This window comes from Asterias rubens, chromosome 13 (assembly GCF_902459465.1).
Source record: "Asterias rubens chromosome 13, eAstRub1.3, whole genome shotgun sequence".
Lineage (NCBI taxonomy): Eukaryota > Metazoa > Echinodermata > Asteroidea > Forcipulatida > Asteriidae > Asterias > Asterias rubens.
The window spans coordinates 8,320,148-8,341,817 of NC_047074.1; the positions used below are offsets into that span (position 1 = coordinate 8,320,148).

The window sequence follows — 21,670 nt, forward strand, 5'->3', positions numbered from 1 at the left end:
AAACTAAACCTCAATTTATTAAAATTGATGAAACAAAAATTACTTACTTTACTCCTAACTAAAGCCCTACACTAGCCCCACTTGTGTGGCCAATAATTCAGCTATCCTTGGCCACGCAAGTGGGGCTAGCCCTACGGTATTTGTCACTATTTTTAGGTAGCTCAAGCAGGCTACGTCTAGAAACTATAATAATTAAGGCTCCCCCGAAGTAGCTCTACCTTTAGGCTACTCCTAGAACTATTTCGGTTTCTTCCGGCTATCGTGTCGGAGACGATAGCCGGACGAAACCGAAATAGTTCTAGGAGTACCTTTAGGCTAGCATGGTAAGGTTTAACTTAATCCTAGAACTATGAGGTTGGTTCCGCTATCGTCTTCACTAGTGGAGACGATAGCGGAACACTAATCTCATAGTCCTAGTTAACTTAGCCCACCTTGTTGGGCTGACAGTTGCTACAGAGCCCCAGTTATTGGATTTAGATAAAAAAGTATTAGTAATCTTATTTAAAACTTCTCTATTTTGTCTTCAGATCGTCGTTTGTACATCATCATGGGATGAGTGATGGAGGTTCTTCAGAAAATCTACCCTAGAGTTCTTCCTCTTCAGGATTACCTAAAAGGCCTTGGATGCGAGGATGTTGTCCGCGAAGACGACAAACCAGGGCAAGTCATAAATATTGTAAACAATTGTTACACCTGAAGGATCTTTGTATTGGGATTTCTCTGTTTAAAAGGCACTGGACACTATTATTGGTAGGCCCCCTACTAGTTACTCAAAATAATTGTCAGCATAAAAACTTACTTGAGAACAAGAAATGGAGAGCTGTTGTATAAAACATTGTGAGAAACGGCTCCCTCTGAAGTAATGTAGCTTTTGAGAAAGAGGTAATTTGTCACCCCAATATTATAAGACTTCAGGTCTGAATCCTTTTATGAGGGCGTCTAAACCACAACAAATTGGGCAACAATTTCATTATTCTCTTACAACTTCGATGACCGTTTGAGTCAAAATTTTCACAGATTTTTATTTTATGCATATGTTAGGATACACCAAGTGAGATTAATGGTCTTTTACAATGACCTCCGGATTAATGTACACCAATTGGAGTGAAAGCATGTGATAAAATGTGATGTTTGCTTTTGTCACAAGTTTGTTAAATTAAAAATAAGATGATTCTTTATTATTGTTTTCAGCTTCAAGGTCTTCATGGAGAAAACTTTTGTTGGGGAGAGCGCAAATTGTCCGCAGTTCAGAGGGAAAGTCACGAGTGATTGCCCTGCTGCTAGTCTGGAAGACGTCATTCAGGATGCTGTTTTGGTCAGATATTTATGTGCTCTTCATCCCCTGACAACACTGTCTCCCATACTGCCCCACCCTGCCATTCTCCCACTCTACCCTGCCCCCTCGATCTGTCCTGCCTTGCCCTATTTACACCCTGCCCATCACCACTCTGACCTGCCCCACCCCTGCACATGGCCCACCCTACCCTGCCCGGCACCCTGACCTGCCTCTAGCCCTGCCCTGCCCCCACTCTGCTCAGCTCCCACCCAGCCTGCCCCACCCTGCCTATCCCAACCAGCCCTACCCCACTCTACCCAGCTCCACCCTGACCTGCACTACCCTGCAGTGCATCTACTCTGCCATGCTTCCACCCTTCACTGCCCCACCCTGCCCTTACCCCGTTGTGACCTGCCGCCCACTTTGCCCATCTTCCACATTACCCTGCCTTTTCACATAAAGGTCTTCAGCAGCACTTGGTAGCTAAAATTGAAAACTGAAAAATGAATGAGCTTTGCTGTATATCCATTTGTGCAGGATAACACATTGAAATACAGTGTTTTATATCACATCAATAAAATACCTTTTTTTCGCCCTCAATTTTCTTTAGATGCTAAAATCAAGAACAAAAGAACAATCAGTGAATGTTTTGACTTTTGGAAAAGTAAAGGTGAGAGGAATTTAAAATTGTACGTCTTGTACAGGTTGCCTATCAAAATTCAAAAAATAAAATATTATGAAAGTAGGGTTTACAGAATTGAATGCATCAATTGAAGACTTTTAGGGACACTAGGTGGCAGCAGACAATACCAAGTAATTACTTTGTTCTCAGAAATGTTTGCGTGCTATAAACATAGGAGTTTATATACCTGGTCAGGGCTGTATCTCGTTTTTAAAAGAGCAAGGGCCCAAGTCATTTTCTTCTTGGTAAAGGGCACCCTATGATGAAATTGCAAATTTGTACGGGAGCAATTCAAGGGCACCAAGGCAATGACCAGGGGACACGGAGGCAATCGCCTTCGTTGCCTCCGTGAAGTATCAGGCCTCCCATGTAAGTTTGCCACCACCGAGCTCTGTTGTGTACTGCATTATAACCAAGCTGTTCTCCCCTTCAGGTCTGGGCCCAATTTCATAGCCTGGAAGCACAAAAACTTGCTTCTAAAGGCAGAATCAGGTTACCAGCCCAATTTACATAAAAATTTGCATTTAAAGGGAAAGTACACGTTTAGTAGTTACTCAAAACAAATATTACCTTAAAAACTGACTTGGTATTAACGAGCATTGGAGAGCTTTTGATAGTGTAAAACATTGTGGGAAACGACTCCCTGTAATACCAATATCCGTCCGGCGTCCGTCCGTCCGGCCGTCCGCGTTAAAGTTTTTGGAAATGTTAAAGTTTTTGGTTTAAGTTTAAGTCTTTGAGTTGAATTGTTATTGGTATATACAAGCCAAAGTGAGATTACTATATACAATTGCCAGTCATTTTCAGTCATTTTCAGCTATGTTTTCAAATAATGTTGACGTTTTTGGAATAAATTTTTTTTAAAGTTTTTTGGAATAAAAAAAAAAGTAAAAGGTTTTTGGAATAACAAAAATGTTAAAAGTTTTTTTTTTCAGGCTCAAACATTGTCATCTGGATTTAAAAGAAACAAACTCAAATTAAAATCTTAAAGTTTTGAAATAATTTTTTACAACAAAAATCAAACTATCTGTCACTGGTTCCAATTGAATGAGCTGAAACAATGAAAAGCATAAACGATCATCACTCCTGATTGCAATGATGTACTGACTTGAAAGTCAAATATTGCTTCTTACATATGTAGATTCATATGAAAAGAGATAACTTAAAAAGTTAATCACAGGTTTCAGTTGAACGAGCTAAAATAATGTTATTTCATGCAATATGTTGATATACACCAACTGTGAAGACTAGTCCTTAACAAATACCAATAGTGTCCACTGTCTTTAAAATGCGTTGAAACTTGAACTTGGTTTTTACATGAGTTTTACTTCTGTCTTCCGTTAGTCTAGTTTTCCTTAAAGGAAGTGGACACTATTGGTAATTACTCAAAATAATTATCAGCATAAAACCTCACTTGGTAACAAGTAATGGGGAGAGGTTGATAGTATAAAACATTGTGAGAAACGGCACCCTCTGAAGTGACGTAGTTTTCGAGAAAGAAGTAATTTTCCACGAATTTGATTTCGAGACCTCAAGTTTAGAACTTGAGGTCTCAAAATCAACCATCTAAACGCACACAACTTCGTGTGACAAGGGTGTTTTTTCTTTTCATTATTATCTCGCAACTTTGACGACCAACTGAGCTCAAATTTTCACAGGTTTGTTATTTCATGCATATGATGAGATACACCAAGTGAGAAGACTGGTCTTTGACAATTACCATCAGTGTCCACTGTCTTTAAGTGAAACATAACATGAAATTTTGTAATTTTCATTTGAGTTGATGATTTTATTGCCGTCAAGTGTTCTCTTCTTTGTTTATTTCCTGCTGTTTTCCTATTAGGAAGGAGGTCAGACAGAGAAGGACAATCAGGATCTTGTTAATGTGAAGCTCTGGAAGATGATGTTAGGCAAGATTGGAGTGGATGTCGTCATGTACTTATTGACCAACACATCTGTGTTTCTTTTTGCCCCTCCGTCCTGCTACATGCAAGCATGTGGTAAGCTCGCTCACTCACTCACTCATTCAGTCGACCCAAGTTGTTGTGTTGCCGCATGTTTGAGTAGGGCTCGTATGTCTGATACAACTCCATCCTGTATATAACTGATTAGCTCCTCCTTATTGTTAACTCCTGCATTGTGGATCAGGTTCTTGAGCATGCACTGCGGAATGTTTGAGTTGGACTCGATGTCTGACACGCCACACAACTCTATCCTGCATACAACTGATTAGCTCTTCTTCTTCATCATGGATCCGGGTCTTGAGCATGGTCTTGATGGGTTTTCCAGGACTTCGCCTGCCGTGGGTGGGTTCCCACATGATGACTTGTTTGGCTGTTAGCTCTGCGTGCCGTAGGCATTGACCAGCAAGGCACCGACGCTCCATATTTTTCTCAATCAGTGCTGGCAGGCTGGCAATAGTGGGTCTAGCATTCTAAATCCCGTGATGTATGAATGGTCAGACAGTAGGAGGGTTGACTGTGTTTCGTTGTAGATGCGTTCACTAAATCATATCATATTCATCATTTCAGTTTTAAGGCCTTTGTCCAGTCTGTTCTGGGTTGGCTTGCTTTCTCCCTATGGCTCTCCTCCACTTGGCCCTGTACGTCACATCCCTTGCATTGACTCCAAGCAGTTCCATGACATTTGACACGGAGCTCTGCCAAGTCTTGTGTGGTCGGCCAACGGGTGTTGGCCCACCCGCAATTACGTTGGTACACCTCTTGACCCAGTTTGCATTTCCTTTCTCTCCACATGACCAAAGGCAAACCCTGTCAGCCTGTGCTTCCTTAATACAGTGCCGATCCCCTCTACTCTGACTCTCCTCCTCAGCTCCTCACTTGACAGCCTGTCAGCCAGAGACACCCCACACATCCACCTGATCATTCTCATCTCTGCTCGTCCCATATTGCAAGTTGCATAACTAGTGTATGATATTATTGTAGGTAAATTACCAAACAGATCGAAATGTGTTACTATTCCAGGCTATCCCATCTTTGACCTTTGCCCTTGGCTGGGTCAGAAAAGGAAATGTGAAAAAGAGAAATCCCCTTGGAGACATATGGGGAAGGACATCAGCGTATTTCCCAAGATCTGTGTATGCTACTGCAAAACAGGATTCAAGAAAATCTGGACAGATCGTGAGCAAACCCTTCCTTAACATTCTTGCCCCAATTTTATAAAAGCTTTCTTAGCACTGACAAGTATTTCTTAGTGAGAAACAGGTTGCCAGCCAAAATAGACTGGCCTCATGGCTTTCAGGTTAGCTAAGTCGTTTCCATCTCTGCACTTCATTTTTGTGGACCTTAGCTTGAATAATAATAATAATAATAGAAGCTTCTTATATAGCGCGCATCTCCGTCACTCAGTGACGCTCAAGGCGCTTTAACATGCAGTATTTCCACTGCATGTGGAACTACTTTTGAATTATGAGATCTACATGTACTCTTTTTACATAGCGCAATGTAATAGTTTACTAGGTGCACTGGGTTCTTTTATTTGCGCTACACAACACACGGGACCTCACAGCTTTACGTCCCATCAGAAGGCCGCAGCATTACTGGTTTAAATGTATTGTTTAAGGACACAAGTGTCAGGACCTGGACTCAAAACCATAACTCTGCTGATCAGAAACACAAGAGCTTAAGTCCGGTGTTCTTATCTGCTCTGCAACAACTCGCTGCTGCCCCTATAATGGACAATAATTTAAGGAACATCTCATTTTCTTGGTAAAAAATTATGTTTTAGATGTGTTGTCAACGTCGCCAGCTACAACCCCTGGAGCCATCCTACTCCTGAAAGCCATTTTCCCCTTTGGGAAAACAGTAAGGGAATCACTTACACAGAAGAACGTACTGGTGAGAAGATTTAAAAATATTTCCCTTGAAGTCTTGTTCGAATTCCAAGGCACAGATGTAAAATCCCAAATTACATGAAAAAAACTCTTGGACAGTAAACACCCGGTTCAGACAGGCGCTCAAATGTTGCGCTCAGTACATGAAAAGTTGACGTCTTAAAATTGCTGGATGCTCTGAAAGTCGTAAGATGCAGTTGTTCGGATTGACTTTGGAGCATCTTAACTGATAGAAGTTTTCCTTAGTACAAGTTATTATATGTTTTCTGAACAATATTATCACAATGTGTTGATTGATGTTCACATGAAATAAATGTATCTGAGATGAGCTGAAAGAATTGAGAAGTTCGCCTGTCTGAAACCAGAATTTATTTGGGTTGACATAGAGCCGCTCCTAATCTATTTGATTCAGCCACGACTCTGGAGCAATTATCTAAACTGTGTGTAAAAAAGGCAGTTCACACAAGTGCATGTGACCTCAGTGTACCTGGTAGCATTTCGCTTTATGCAAGGGGGTGTGTATAGTCATGACAGTGATGAGTTGACACCTTTCAATCTTTTTAGTTGGTGGGCAGTTCTGAGCGGTCCTACTACTTGCCGTCAACTCGCCGACTTGCTGTCAACTCGCTGTCAACTCATTTTCGTGCCGTCAACTCATTAAATTTACATGAAAAATCTATAAAAGGGGCATGGAAGTGTTAAGTCTGGGCTAAACTCCATATTTTTCATGGTTTCAATTCTTTCACAAAAACGACTTTGTGTTGATAAAAAAAAAACCAATCATTGACATCTTGGGCTAAGACTAATCATTGAGGAAAAGCAAGATGGCGGCCGACGGTTTTGCGGATTCGAGATAATCTTTTCATGAGAAAAAAACTCGATTTTTATTCCGAAATATCTCTTTGAGCTGATACTTTACAGTTCTATGCTTCTTTTGTGGATTTTAAATGTTTATTGGAGGAGTTGACGGTGAGTTGACACTGACAGTGCAGGTGAGTTGACGGCGAGTTGACGGCAAGTAGTAGGACCCGTTCTGAGCATTATTCAAGGGGGTATAGTGAAGAGTAGACACTTATCTTTTTAGTGGGCGGGCAGTTCTGAGTAGAACCCAAGGTTTCTTAGATAGCTCAGTTGGTAACGTGCTGCATGTTCAACCAGAGATTGTTGGGTAAAATCCCACTCCAGTAAAAAATGTTTTGTTCAACCAAAAATTATAAGGAGAAACACTGACGGCAATGATTATAGATTTTTTTTAAAGACTTGTTGTATTTTAAGTTTTAATTTCATCATTGTATTCTGCTTTGTTATATTTAATTTCAAATTTCTTTCCCTTTTTTATACCTTGCAAAACTAGATTATATAAAAAGCTGTGTTTTTTTTCTCTTTAGGTGAAAAGAACCAAAAAACGTTTCGTCGCTTTGCAGAAAATTCTGAGAGACCTGCTGACAAATTACAAGTAACTCTTCTCATTTTTGAAGTAACGGTTTATGAATACTAATAGGCAGAGACCCATAATCATTGTATCAAACCCCCTTATACACTTTTGATGCCTCTGTTCATTTGGGCCTTTTAAGCATTCTTGAAACCATCTCAATTCCTTTGGAGTAATGCAGAACCGGCTGCCAAGTTGGTGCACATAATGGCTTATTATTCATATCAAGTAGCTCAAACCTTCAATGCACAACAATACATAATTATTCTCAAAATTAGCATAAGAACAAGAGTTCACAACCTTTGGGGAGAAAAATGCATATTCATTAGTGGATCTGCCCCTGTAAACTTAAACATACATATTCATTAGTATATCTGCTCCTGCAAAATAAACACCATACATTAGAATGGGGGGTAATTCTGACACAATCTTTACCCTAGAAAGTACCTGTTTACTCCCGAGAGGCATTTATGGCTAGGTCTCTTGCCCAAACACGCAAATGTCACGAGGGGGATTCAAACCCACACTCTGTGACAGTCGTCAGAACTTGAGTTTGAAGTTCTACTTTGAGGCAGTTATATGCGCTACCCATTTACTTCTTCTCAGAAGCAATTGTAGTTAAGTGTCCTGCCCAGGAACACGAGTGTCACGACACGGATTCGAACCCACACTCTGTGACTCCACCTTTAGCACTTAAGTTTGATGCTCTACTTTGTTTACTGTTAGGCAGTTTATATTGGCTGCCATTTGAACTGTATTGACCCATTTTACCTGACGTCATTAGCAGAAAAATCTTCAAGGCGCCATACTGGTGGGCAATTTCACTGTGCGTTTTAATATTAACTCTATGCTGCACGTTATGCAGTGAAAGTGTGCATTTTAGGCGACGCAACGTTAATACACGTAAACCTACATGTAACTGCCCACCAACATGGTGAGCATGGCATTGGTCGCCGTGTGTGATACGCGTGCAAGGGGTCAATAGCACTTTTCTATTCGATTCTATTTCACTACTCTATTCCCCGGATCGCTATTCACACTTGATCCCTTTACCACCCGGTATGATGGGCATACCCTGCCCTGAGGAATAGCCATCCCTGCTCTGGAGTAGGGGTAAGCAGTAAAACCCTGGGATATTCTTGAAATGTGTAACCGCAACCCTATGGAATAGGGACCTTCATGTACATGTAGGTGGGGACTTTGTGAAAGAGTGCCGGGGGTTAAGAACTCCTAGGGTCTCCTCAGGGATGTACATGTACTTCACCGGGATAAGAGATGCAGTGTGAAAATAACCCATTCCAAATCCCTTTCCAGGAAATGCAATATCATCAAACTACTTAAAGCTCACTGTCCAGTCTCAAGGTCAAAGGTCAAGAATGCTTTGCCCTCTGAGATCATGGAGTCATTGGTGAAGTCGAAGGTTGAACCCTGGAAGGTGTTCTTGTTCCTGAGGCGAGTCGTAAAGAGGGTCGTTCCACTTGAGTTGTGGGGATCTAAGCACAATCAGTCAAGTTTCTTCAAGTTTGTGGAGAAGTTCGTCAAGATTGGCCGAAGTTCCAAGTTGAATGTGGAATGTCTCATTGACAAGATGGAGGTGAGTTTGAGTTGTAGTTAAGTTTGGGCGTGAGCTCAAAAGTGAGATTTATTTGAACATTTTGTTAATAAAAATTTTACTTGCAAGGAGTTGTGTAGTCTACAGTTCCAGTCAAGAAAAATTTTGGTATTGTGTTTTACATAATACCAATTTGTGTGGACAATTTCTACTAACTAGTTTCCCTGTGAAATTTACTCGAATGGGATTCAACCCCTTGACCTTTGCCATTTTAAACCAGATGTCCAGCCACTGGACCATCAACATTGCTGAAGCACATAATGTGTGTATAAAGATTGGTAGGATTCGAACCCATGACTTTTGCAATTCTAGAGCAGATCTTCTAGAGGAAAGAGTTAATCTATGCAGACCAAAATAACAAGAGTACATTTTCCATGTTGTCGACCTGTAGAAAATAGTCTAACAGACAAACTTCAAACACATGTAGGTAGACGAGATGAACAGATAACGAAAAAAAAAATTCTTCTCTTTTTTCTCTGATTGCAAAAGCAGATTAATTTTTTTCTGAAAAATTTTGTTTTTGTTTTTGGTGGATAATTGTAAATTTTAGACAGCGGACCTGAAGTGGGCCGTCCACCAGGCGGTAAAGGATCACCCTTGTTGCCACTCTGTCGTAATGACCAAAGACAAGATGATAAAGACTGTCATGTCGTGGATCATGTCGCAGTTTGTCATTTCTCTGATCAGGGTAGGTACATGACAAAAAGAAAACTTAAATTACGTTATCATGCTGGTTTTGAAGTGTACCTGGAAAAAACACTAGAATCCTTTATTGCTGATCTCTAAATTTTCAGCCAACTAGATTCCTTGAATTTGGTTGATCAACTGACTACCTTTCTTCTTACAGCAAACAAGAGTCCTTGATGTTGGTTGGTCAATTCGTTACCTGTCTTGTACAGAGAATTAGTAACCTTCATGCTAATTGGTCAACTCATTCCATGTCTTCTTACAGCCAATTGGTATCCTTGATGCCGATTGGTCAACTCATTCCCTTTCTTCATACACAAATGTGTATCCTTAATGCTGATTGGTCAACTCATTACCTTTCTACTTACAGCAAATTTGTATCCTTACTGCTGATTGGTCAAATCATTACCATTCTACTTACAGCGACTTTGTATCCTTAATGCTGATTGATCAACTCATTATCTTTCACCTTCTACAAACTACAATGGTTGATTATGATTGGTCAAGTCGCTATCAATTGTTCAGGTAATAAGTTTCCAAAAGTTTAGTCATCAGTGATCCTTTTTTTTTTTTTTGCTAGAGTGCCTTCTATATTACAGAGACATCAACATCTCGCACTGGAATTGTCTACTACCGTAAAACCACATGGAGTGGCCTAGAGAAGCTGGCATTGGAAGGTGAGATTTTTAAACAAGAGGTACACCTTAATAACAAAAAAAGCAGCCTACAACTCGTGTTCTCCGACCATCTTCTACAGCCCACCTGGAATTCAACTCTGGTCCTATCCCTCGCACTCGCTATGGAAACCGATCCTTCTCAATCGCACTCCCACTCTTTGAAACAATCTCCCCGTTCCTATCCGTGCCTCATCTTCACTGGACTCATTTAAAACTGCTCTAAAAACACACTTATTTAAATCCATCTGGTCTGTTCAGTTTCTGCTATTTCATCCCACTTTTAATTGTCTTTCTTTTGTTATCATACACTTCCTGTTCAGCGCTTAGAAACCTTGTATTAAGCGCTATATAAATGCATGTTATTATTATTATTATTATTAATAATAAATAATAATAATAACCATATTTATAACCTGCCTTTTGCCAAAGGATACAAAGCGCCAGGTTTTTTTACTGCAAGGTTTGGGGCGAATTTTGAGATATAAGACCTAATCCTTAAGCACCATGTAATGGTTTATTCACACAGTCTTCAGATGGTTTTGTGTATGTTTAGAAATGAAAAATGAAATAAGTAACTCTGTACACTGACAACAAAATGTAAACCTTTAATTTGGAAGCACCTCATATAGTATATACAATAATAATATCAATGCGCTTTACATTAGTACCCTGATCATTGGGCCAATAACATTCTTGCAATCTTTCTCAGCTCCCTAGAGAGCATACAGCCCCGAGCTGCAGATGGTGCTCCAGTGGCTTTTCAAACACAATATCAACCTCTACCCTCGCATGTACCCATTTATACTCCTGTGTGAAGAGAAGCAATTATAGTGAAATGTCTTGCTCAAGGACACAAGTGTCATAGCAGGATTTCAAACCCACACCCTGACTAAATCACCAGAACTAACTTGAATTTGATGCTCTCATCCGCTCAGCCATGACAGTACACCCAATACAATTCTTGCTGATGCTGCACTTCTCCAGAAAAACTGTCTGAAATACAGTCAAAGATTTATAACAAAAATAGCATTTCAAAACCACACTCAAAACCAAACAAAAATCATTTATCTTGAGAGATTTTGAAAGAGTCACCACTTTAACAGCATGCAAAGCAAGAGGTCTCAGATTAAAAGGATTTACTCTTTAAAATGTTATTTTCAGAACTTACATTTTATTTGTTTTTTAGATTGCAGAGCTTCTGGGAAAATTAAAGAGATAACAAGTGTAAGACTTCTTTTTATTCATTGTTAATTTTTATTCATAATGTAATTTGTCAAACTGCTTTCAAAAAGAGAGTGCTCATTAATTGTTTATGGCCCTTTTATGCTTGTGTTATTGAATGATATATGTCTTAACAAGTAGAGGATTGTGTTGGATTAGGCTATTACAAGAACCTACGTTTTATCATAAGTTTTCTTTTTGTGTTTGACTTAAAAAGTTTTACAGAGTATTAATTTTGGTTTTAACATTACACTGATGTGTGTTAGCACTGTAAAGCCTTATACTCAGATCTTTGCCGAGTTCTGTGGAAAAAAGTCACAGGCATATTACTCTGGTGGGATTCTAACCCACGACCTTTGCAATCCTAGAGCAGTGTCTTACCAACTAGACCACAGAGATTGCCCGGTAACCAGAGGCTGTTTGAATCCTATATTTTAGCCTCTAGAAAATAGTGAAAAACCGATTACACATTTTGCATGACATCGATGCAAAACAAAAAATTAATAAATATAACGCTCACTGAGAGATGAAGTCCAAACACGAAATTAGATGAATAAATTTCTCATCAAATATTACATTTGACATTTATGACATTTAAGTCTTCTACTATCATCAACAAAAACCACAGCACCTCATCAAGTAATATTTTAAGGGAAGCTTTCTTCCGTCAGTATATATTTTCAAACTGTGTGAGTTTAATGTAAATCTGTGGACATTGTGTTGTGTGTCCAACAAAAACCTATCCAAACCCTTTTAAATTTGCTTTTGATTTACAGAGGGAAGCCGAGAGTTACTTGTCGGTCAGTGGAGTTCAGGAATGTTCATCGCTTCGATTCATTCCTAAGAAGAACAGTTTGAGGCTGATCACACTGCCTGCAAAAGGAGCAAAAGCTGGCCAAAAGGTTTGGCTTGATTTCTATAATAGTCATAATAATAATAATTTGGGTGGCTAATCATCAAGTTGCTTTCAGCTGAGAAGCTGAATAGACCGATCCGGTAGGCTCCGCCCACGACGCACTTGTGAGCAAGAACACGTGGGGCTCTCCAATGCCTTTCTGCACAACTCTGCCGCGCGCGCCAAGATACGCGTATGCATGTCGGACCTTGTTTGTCGGACCTTCGTTGCGTTGTGATTGGTCAATATGCAATGGGGCGGAGCTTAATGGATCGGTCTATTTCCAAGGACGGGACTACAATATGTTTGAGAAGCAAGCATGCAAGGGCACCTCTAGCAGCCAGCCACATTGTCCCATATGAACACGGTGCCAGACATGTAAAGTGTTTGATTTATCCAGGGGGGTGAGGAGGAAAACCTGGAGGGCCCAAAGAAAATCCTCAGGATAGAACCAATGCACAACTCTACTCAAATATTGACTTAGTTGAGAATCGAACCAGGGTCACATTGGTGAGAGGCGAGTGCTTTACGCACTTGCTACCCATGCCACCTATGCCGGCATGCTACATGGCATCCCTCCTTAGTAACTAAAGTCTGTTCACTTTGATGCACACCGAATCTTGTTTCAAAATGTTAGTATAAACAAATCTTCTTAATGACGAGGCATTTATACCACATTATTCAGTTTTGTTCTTTTACTGTAAGAGACCATTTTCACTGTGTTTCCATAGCTAGCTTATTATTATTATTTTTTTTTTTGGGGGGGGGGTGTTTCCTTTTTGGGGGGTGGGTGGGTGGTCCTGACTTTTGTTTAATTGTGTCCTTTTATACTTCAGACTCGCAAAGTCTACAACCCGTTGGAAAACATTTACAACGTCTTAAGAATGTTCCGACACCATACTCCATCTCAACTCGGCTCATCGCTCTTTGGAGTCAGCGATGCGTATCCAAAGTGGAAGCGGTTTGTCTCGGAGACCAGGAAGCAGTCCGACAGGTAATGCTGTAGTGTTAGCCTAAAAGCATTTGAACTGCCTCTAGCCATCTGGCTAGCTCGAGGGCCCAGTGGTATGACATCAGCTCTAGCATTAGAGTGTCGTGGCCGAGTGGTTAAGAGCATCGAATTCAAGTGCTAAGTCACCGGAGTGTGGGTTCGAATCCCGGTTGTGACACTTGTGTCCTTGAGCAAGATACTTTACTATAATTGCTTCTCTTCACCATGGGGTATAAATGGGTACCTGCGAGGGTAGAGGTTGATATTGAGAATGAAAAGCTTTCGGAGCGCCGCAGCAGCTCGGGGCTGTATACACCCTAATGGGAGCTGAGAAAGATTAAAGGGAGTTTTATTGGCCCAATGACCAGGGGACTAATGTAAAGTGCATCGATATGGTTTTTTGTGAAATGCACCATATAAGAATTTGTTATTCTTATTATTAAAGGTCGATGGTTTGAATAACACCCAAGTGATTTGCCTGTGGATTCTTTTTATCAAAGAACTTTGGAAAGTACTGAAAATAAAGTAATTTATACAAATCTGTGTAAGGGTAAAAACAAATAATATTCTTTATCCCAAATGCAAAAATAACATCTACTAAATATGAAGAAAAAGGACCTCAATATTTTCTAAGCAATTTGTTTTATGGTCTGTTAATGGCTTTAAAAAGTTTGGCTTAAGTGGTTATACCATGTCAGTAATTGCTGTAAAATTGTTATTTTTTGTCTTATTTTTGGTTGCATTATTTTTCAACCCCGACGCAGGCCTCTTTACTTTGTGAAGGTGGACATCATGGAATGTTTTGATTCTATTCCTCATTCTGAGCTCCGAGGTGTAATTGCTAATGTACTACGAGCTGAGGTAAGTCACTCAGTCACTGTGTATTTTCAGTAAAACTTTGCAAAACATTAAAGATGCTATGTCAGATTTTTGGCCCCAAACATTAAAAAATAGAGAAAAAAATTTTAGTGAATGGTACCACCTGCTCTAACGAAAAATAGTTGGTCACGTGATATATTGTCGGGATCCCGACAAAAACTAATTTTGAGCAATGGCTCAAATGAAAGCTTGTAACTTTCTCGACCCCTATCAAAATACCTATTGAATTTTAAATAAAAATGTTTGGGTCAAATCGGCAAAAAAATCTGACATAGCATCTTTATCTCTTTCAATGCTAATGTTGTATGTACGATATATTTAATGTATACCAACATTTTTTCATAAATCATACATATTCGACCCAGTTATCACAAGGGGGCATTATCACTCAAGAAGCACTATTGACTGGGATATACCAAGGCAACACAAATCAGAAAGATACACTTTGTTTGGTTGGAAATATTCTTTTTTGTTTTTACACAAAATCTAAAAAAGCTGTGCATTTTAGGTTCAAAACACGTAAAAGAGAGGGCACCGAACGAGTTTGCAATATTACCTGTTGAAACAAGTCTTCAAAATCCTACCCTTGTCTGAAATGTTCTCCCCATTGTCCCGATCCCCTGTCACTTAGCATGACATTTACTGATTTGTTATTTACAACTATGCTACAATTTAGCAAGGGACCCTTGCTAAATTGGTCTCGTGTGAAAGGGGCTAAAGTCTCATTATGTTCTCCACATTGTCCTCCACCCCATAGCATGACAGATACTGGTTTGTTATTTACAACTACGCTACTGTGGCCAACTGGAGAGGACAACCAAGAAAGAGATTTCACAAGAATGCCTTCTTGATGACGCAGTTTGTAGACCCCTTGTCGTTACTACTGTTGCAAATGGCCAAAGAGGAACGCTTGAAGAACACGATCTTTGTTAATCGGGTAATTCATTTTTCAATCTTAGTGTTTTTATTTTTAAGGTATTGATTGATATTTAAAGTAATACAAAAGGGAAGATGTGTGTTAGCACTGTTTACTCAGTACTTTCCCGAGTCCTGTGAAAACATATCACAGGCATGTTACTCGGGTGGGATTCGAACCCACGACCCTTGCCATTTTAGAGCAGTGTCTTACCAACTAGACTGCCGAGGTTGCCCGGTAGCTAGAAGCAGTTCCAATCCTATGTTTTGGCAGCGGGTATCGCAACGATATAATAGGAAAAAAAGGACTCGGGGGGGGGGGGGGGGGGAAGTACTGAGTATACAGTGCTAACACACATCGGTGTATGGGTAAAAACCAAAAACTTATATTCTTTATCCCCGATGCAAATTTAACATCTATTAAAAGAGAAGATGCTTTTGTTGATGTGTATTCAGAAGTATAAGTCAAGCGGAGGTAGGATAATCTCCATGGACAAATCACTTTTGCATATGATATAAGACAAATAAACTGATTTCCACTTTCAGTCACCACTTTCATAAAACATAAGAACAAAGCTCGAAAGTAAAGTAGGAGAAAACAACTTTCAAAAGTGGGATCACTTTTTTAACCACCCTGTTTATTCTTTGGTTTTTCAAAATTGTTATATTGGTTGTGTTCGGTAGACTTCATGTTGTATGTTTGATTGTTAACATCCAACAAAGTCTTCATTCTGTAGTATTCTTGTGGTGAATAATGGTGGGCTTTATTCTGTACACTACAAATTTTGCAAGGTCAACCACTATCGCCCAATCCAGTCTTCATTCTGTATTACTCTTTTAATTATGTTTTGTTCTGCAGACTTCATCTGCAAAATCTATCATGTTTAATCTAGTCTTTACTCTGTAGTATTCCTCTGTTCATATAAATTTTTATGATTTTCATTTTGCAAGTTCAATCATATAAAAGGGTTTGCAGTAACACCATGTAACGACTATCTCTAATGAGTTGGGGTGGTTCTGAAAAGAACCGTTGGTTTCAACTCGACGTTTCAATCAGTATGCTCTGATCGTCTTTCTCCAGAAGACGATCAGAGCATACTGATCGAAACAGTGAGTTGAAACCAACGGTTCTTTTCAGAACCACCCCAACTCATTAGAGATTATTATAACTCATTAGAGTTATTACACAGTGTTACCGCAAACCTTTCTATATCGTATTTCCACCATGCAAAGTTTCAAACCTACTTAAGTTCAATCATTATAGTATTCATTCTGTAGTCTCGTTCTGGTGAACCATAATTGACTTTAATTCTGCAGGTGACCAGTTTTCGTACAACTGCAGAGACCTTATTGAACACAATGTCCCAGCATGTTGAATGGAACATAGTCAAGGTATGTTGTTCATGTTACAAAAGTAACATTGTTACTTAAAGCTTTGAACCAAAAATACCCAGCTCTTTTAACTTTATCAAAATTCTGTATTAGAAAAAATTCTTTTTTTCTCTTAACTTTATCTTGCTGATTTGGGTTGCCTTTAATTCGAAACTCAGTAGTATTTAATAATAATAATAATAATAATAATGATAATTTTATTTACTGCGCCTTGAACAACCAGCAGGGTGGATATGTGCGCATTACAAGTCTTATTATTAATAATAATAATAATAATAATAATAATAATAATAATAATAATAATAATAATAATAATAATAATAATAATAATAATAATAATAATAATAATAATAATAATAATAACAATAATAATAATAATAATAATAATAATAATAATAATAATAATAATTAAAGCTTTGAACCAAAAATACCCAGCTCTTAATGGGTAAAAAGAGTTAAAAGAGCTGGGTATTTTTGGTTCAAAGCTTTAATGGGTATATTAATGGCGTCCGGATGTTGTGCTATTAGATAAGACGAAGAAGATGTGTCATCTCATTGACATAGCGGTGCCAGGTGATATAAGGGTAGCTTCGAAGGAGATGGAAAAGATCGAGAAGTACCAGGACCTGGCCAGGGAACTTCGTAAGATTTGGCAGGTAAAGGTAAAAGTAGTCCCCGTGGTGGTTGGAGCACTTGGCACCATTCCCAAAGCACTGGGGAAACATCTAGATGAAATAGGGACAAATGTGAGGGTAGATCTATTACAGAAGGCAGCGCTTTTGGGAACAGCGAGGATCCTGAGAAAGACCCTTGAGATCTAAGGCTACGGGACGTAGCCCGGCTCGAGGAGTTACCGGCACAAAGGAAAATGAGATATTTCTTTTGCATGCTGTGATAAAATGAAATAATAATAATAATAATAATAATAATAATAATAAAAATAATAAAAATAATAATACATGTACAAAGTTCTTATAAAGCGCACATATCCTAGACACTAGATCAAGGCCCTGAACAATTTTTTGAATTTCATGATTGAGTCAGGCTAGCGGATTTCTGGAGGGAGTTTGTTCCATAGGTGGGGGGTCGCTATATCCAAAAGCACCCTGACCAACCACTTTCTTACAGATGGTGGGAGTAAGTGTTGTTGTGTCAAACAGTTTATGGAGTCAGCTGTCGCGATGATAAATGGAGAGAAGGTTGTTGAGATAGACAGGTGCTGAGGAGTGAAGGCATTTCCAGACAAAGAGCATTATTTTGAACTTGATTCTGTCAGAAACGGAAAGGCAATGGAATTGTTGAAGGATGGGCATGATGTGTTTGAATTTTCTACATCCAGTTATTAAGTGGGCTGCGTGGTTTTGGATTTGTTGTAGTTTGGCAATCTGACAACCTGTAGCTACAGATGGCTTTGCAGTAGTCGATGTTTCAGAGTGATATTCGGGGGGTCATATCACATATAGCAAAATATTTTCACTGAGAGACCATCAGCCACCACGAGGCCACCAGAAGGTGTGAAAGCAATTCCAAAAGGGTTTTTCAGTCCGCTGATGACCCGACCTTTGTACTTCCCCTCGGGGTCAAAGTGGTGAATCTCGCCTTGGTCCATCTTGGCGCCGGTCTGTGCGGAGATGTAGATGTCTCCGTTGCTGTCGCAGCACACACCACACGGCTGGATTGGCTTATTGTGTTCATCCACTGTATTCACAGTGAATAACGCATTACCGTGATCGTCAATAGACAGTAGTTTCCTTGCATGGAAATCGGTGTACAGAAAATTCTGTTTGCTACCGACAGTGAGGTAGTCCCCGATCATTTTAGCGATGATGCTTACGATGTGTGCGCCGTCAGGGTCAAAGAGGTGTATCACCCCATTGACCTCGTCTCCAACAGCTATATGACCTTTGCCATCATCAACTGTAATGCATGTTGGGATAGCATACGATGTTTTCATCAGGCTAGTCGTAAACTCGCGTATGAACTCGCCGCTCCGACTGAAGATCTTGATCGTTTGGTTTTCCAGGATGAGTATTTGGTCTTCCTTGTTGACCGTAACTCCAGTGAGGTCACCAGTGTCAGGTTGGTTTTTTGCCGACTTGACCTCATGAAGTTGACCCTCGGCGTTTAGAGTGACCAACACGCTACGACCGTTGTCTGCAATGATGATGTCACCATCAGAGAAGACGGATATCTCAGTGCAATATCCGACCAGGTTCTTCATCGGATCAACCCCTCGAGTAATCTCCGTCTTCAAACTCCATTTCTTTGATGACCCCTGACCCTCCAGTTGGCCTTTGTTGACCTCCTGACCCGTATACGTCTCTGTGCCTTTGTTCTCCATTTTGAATTGAAACTTCAGATCAATATTCTAAATTAGAGTTGAAACAAATGAAGAATAATTAACAAAAGGGCGACAGAGTTTATGAAAACTAATCGAAAGTTTCAACAGTAAGCTTAGTCTTAAAACCACAAATTGTGAATTGTCAACAACCCAAAAATGTAATTAAATCTCATGTATTTGGGGCACAATCGTAGCAAATAAATGTTTTTGAAGAAACAAAAACGATTTTTTTTTTTTTGACTATCTCCATATCGTACTTCTTCAGAAGAAATAGAAGAAATAAATAAATATTTTCGTACAAAAAAAAACCGGAATAAGTACTTCAACCTACATGTAACACTTCAGCAAAAATCTAGCAAATAAATATTTTCGGGAAGAAAAAACCCAAAAACTAAATTGTCAGTATGAAACTTCAGCAGAAATGTTACAAGTATTAATTTATTTATACAAAAGCATATAGACTAAATACTTACATTTCACACTTGTCCAGAAAACAGAACAATGTTCTCTCGTAGCCTTGGTCCAGCTAGCCAAGCACTAGCTGATCAGAACTCTGTCCAAGTTTTCAAGCTGGCTAGTTCAGCATTGTAAAGCATCACTACTCACAGTGAAATATGGACTAGTGAATGGACAAGTGAACTGGTTGTCTGATTATTCACTGAAAAACATAGGCGAAACATTAAGCAAGTACTTGAAAATCTTACACTTCCTGATGACGAAACAGAACTGAAGTGAAGACTTTCATACATTGTTGAGTATAAGTCCCTAACATGCGGTTATACTTCAAAGGGGATTTCTGCACAGTATAGGAAGATGAGGATTTTCATGAAATGTAAAAAAAAAACAGGAACTGTTTTAAATATCTAGTGTTATGTTATCAATAATCAGATAGCTTGTGGTGTTTTGGTAAGGAAGTGATGGTGTAATCAAGCTGCTATCATGCTTGCTATACTTCCTCTTTGGCGGAGGACGTCGTGTTCACCTCTTGGTGTCAATTATTTGAGGAAGTCCAGATCCAGACACAAATTTACGATTTGTTTCTCTGTATTAAAAATGCTCTGTTGTGTATGGACGGGGTTTGGATTTGGGATGGGTGACATTCCGATATATCTACTTTAGAAGAAAACATTAATGTGGATGCTATTTAAACTTGTTTATGATGTGTGTCACACCATGGGTCGGATTATCCCAGGGTGTGGACCTTACAGTGAAGTTGGTTAATTGCAGAGAATGAATTATCCTTGGTTAGCTTTACTTAGTTGTTAGCTTTACTTAGTTGTGCTTGTCACAACAAACGTCTGGGTGTTCCTCCAAGTTCCCACAAAACTACACTGGTGCTTAGCTGAATCAGCTGGCTGAAGCAAGGAAGAGGAGTTGCCTCCTTTGCCCACACAGGGCGATGTCCACAAGGGACAATGTCCACTCAGGACATCTTGGGGGAGAATCAACGATGGGGCAGTTCCTCAACAGGAAACTGCTTACCACGATAGTGCCACCATGGAGGTAGAAACATGGTGCCACACAGGCTTGATTCAGAAAAGTTTCCGTGTGGCGCTACCACTTTTTCATTCGGTATGAAATAATATAGTACCTAAATTACCTCAATGAGATACCCCTTTTTGAAAAAAAAGGGGTGGCGCCATACGGAAAGTTATCCCTTGCTTCCTCCACTCCAGTTCTAGTCTGCTCTTAGCTTCACTTGGCCCTGACCGAGGAACCTCTTTTACAAGTAAATAAAATATATTTTCAACAACCTTGTCACACTAAAAATAAGGCTAACTGTCGCCAGAATTTCACAGAAATAAAATAGCAGGTACATGACGTGTCAGTTGCCCTATAATATCCAGGCAAAAGCTTTTTCCACAAAACTCCATGCTGGAAAATTACAAATGAAATTTCCTCCCCTTTATCCTCTGATACAAAAATGTAAATGCAGGCCACAACCTACATAAATCTCTTTGACAAACTATGTACAGAAAATGAGATAAATAAATGCAACTTACGGTACTCCAACTGGCTTCTTATCCTTTGAAGATGGGCTATACCCAAGGCATTCCACACTGCCTCAATCATAACCGCACTCAGCAATCTCCAAACAGCATGTTCTCCCACCCAAAGTCTGTCTGGGTGTGGCTGCTCCTGCAGTGCTGTATGCATATATCTTTCTACACACATATACTTGTGCCCATACAAAGTCGCCCATGCATGCTTGCTCACATGCACAGAGCACAGAACATACATTAGCATATGCCTTGCCTAATCTTTGAATACGTTTAATACTTGCAAACTTCTGGGCAAACTTTTTGGGAGTTGGCTATTCCACTGGGGCACAATACCCAAATAAATGAAGAAATTAAATTAAATTATGTAAAGAATACAGTCACCTCTTGACAGTATGTTTGTTTATCATTTAATTGTAATGTTGATATTTTTACACTTCTGAATTCGCGTTATTATCGATCATAATGAAAGGAATTTCGTGTACTTCTAAAATGACAAACAAATTATTGAATTAAATTGAGTTATTTTCACTAACAAAAACTTACAATATATAGCCAAAAACTCTTTATCTCTCTCTGTTTTTTTGTCAATGAAGTTGGGTACAGATTAGAAGCATATTTGATAATTGTTCATGGATTAAATGATATATAGTTGACGCTACTCGAGCCGAACTCGGCTCGAGACATTGTGACCGTGGGTTTTGTCAATGGTGTTTGAAGCTTTGCATGGTGTGGCGAATAAGAAGTAACTATAAATACTAAATCGTAAACTTACGGGTACATCCATGTATAATATATCTTTTGAGGGAGTGTTGGC

The 21,670-nt window shown here is 39.4% G+C and overlaps 2 protein-coding genes across 6 annotated transcripts in view; one reads left to right on the forward strand and one right to left on the reverse strand.

Moving 5' to 3' along the window:
- LOC117298525 (telomerase reverse transcriptase-like) overlaps positions 1 to 21,670 on the forward strand; it is a 29,419-nt gene that overhangs the window by 817 nt on the left and 6,932 nt on the right. For 4 of the 5 annotated variants that reach the window (XM_033781824.1, XM_033781822.1, XM_033781823.1 and 1 more), the window contains exons 2-17: positions 528 to 660; positions 1,192 to 1,315; positions 1,887 to 1,946; positions 3,802 to 3,958; positions 4,943 to 5,098; positions 5,706 to 5,815; positions 7,200 to 7,267; positions 8,558 to 8,837; positions 9,406 to 9,543; positions 10,123 to 10,219; positions 11,406 to 11,443; positions 12,217 to 12,342; positions 13,172 to 13,329; positions 14,091 to 14,187; positions 14,963 to 15,142; positions 16,438 to 16,512. In XM_033781824.1, the coding sequence (XP_033637715.1) occupies positions 560 to 660; positions 1,192 to 1,315; positions 1,887 to 1,946; positions 3,802 to 3,958; positions 4,943 to 5,098; positions 5,706 to 5,815; positions 7,200 to 7,267; positions 8,558 to 8,837; positions 9,406 to 9,543; positions 10,123 to 10,219; positions 11,406 to 11,443; positions 12,217 to 12,342; positions 13,172 to 13,329; positions 14,091 to 14,187; positions 14,963 to 15,142; positions 16,438 to 16,512 (1,965 nt within the window). In that variant the 5' untranslated portion in view covers positions 528 to 559. The remainder of the gene's footprint in view (positions 1 to 527; positions 661 to 1,191; positions 1,316 to 1,886; positions 1,947 to 3,801; positions 3,959 to 4,942; positions 5,099 to 5,705; positions 5,816 to 7,199; positions 7,268 to 8,557; positions 8,838 to 9,405; positions 9,544 to 10,122; positions 10,220 to 11,405; positions 11,444 to 12,216; positions 12,343 to 13,171; positions 13,330 to 14,090; positions 14,188 to 14,962; positions 15,143 to 16,437; positions 16,513 to 21,670) is intronic. The other variant, XM_033781827.1, reaches the window with a different exon arrangement.
- On the reverse strand, positions 17,459 to 19,708 carry LOC117298526 (tripartite motif-containing protein 3-like). Its single transcript, XM_033781828.1, has 2 exons — positions 19,327 to 19,708; positions 17,459 to 18,880 (listed from the first exon to the last, which is right to left on the reverse strand). The coding sequence occupies exon 2, from the start codon at positions 18,851 to 18,853 to the stop codon at positions 17,966 to 17,968; it is 888 nt and encodes a 295-aa protein (XP_033637719.1). The 5' UTR covers positions 18,854 to 18,880; positions 19,327 to 19,708; the 3' UTR covers positions 17,459 to 17,965.

Bases quoted from the DNA above. Each gene is read 5' to 3' on its own strand.
- LOC117298526 (XM_033781828.1), bottom strand. From the start codon at position 18,853: ATGGAGAACAAAGGCACAGAGACGTATACGGGTCAGGAGGTCAACAAA.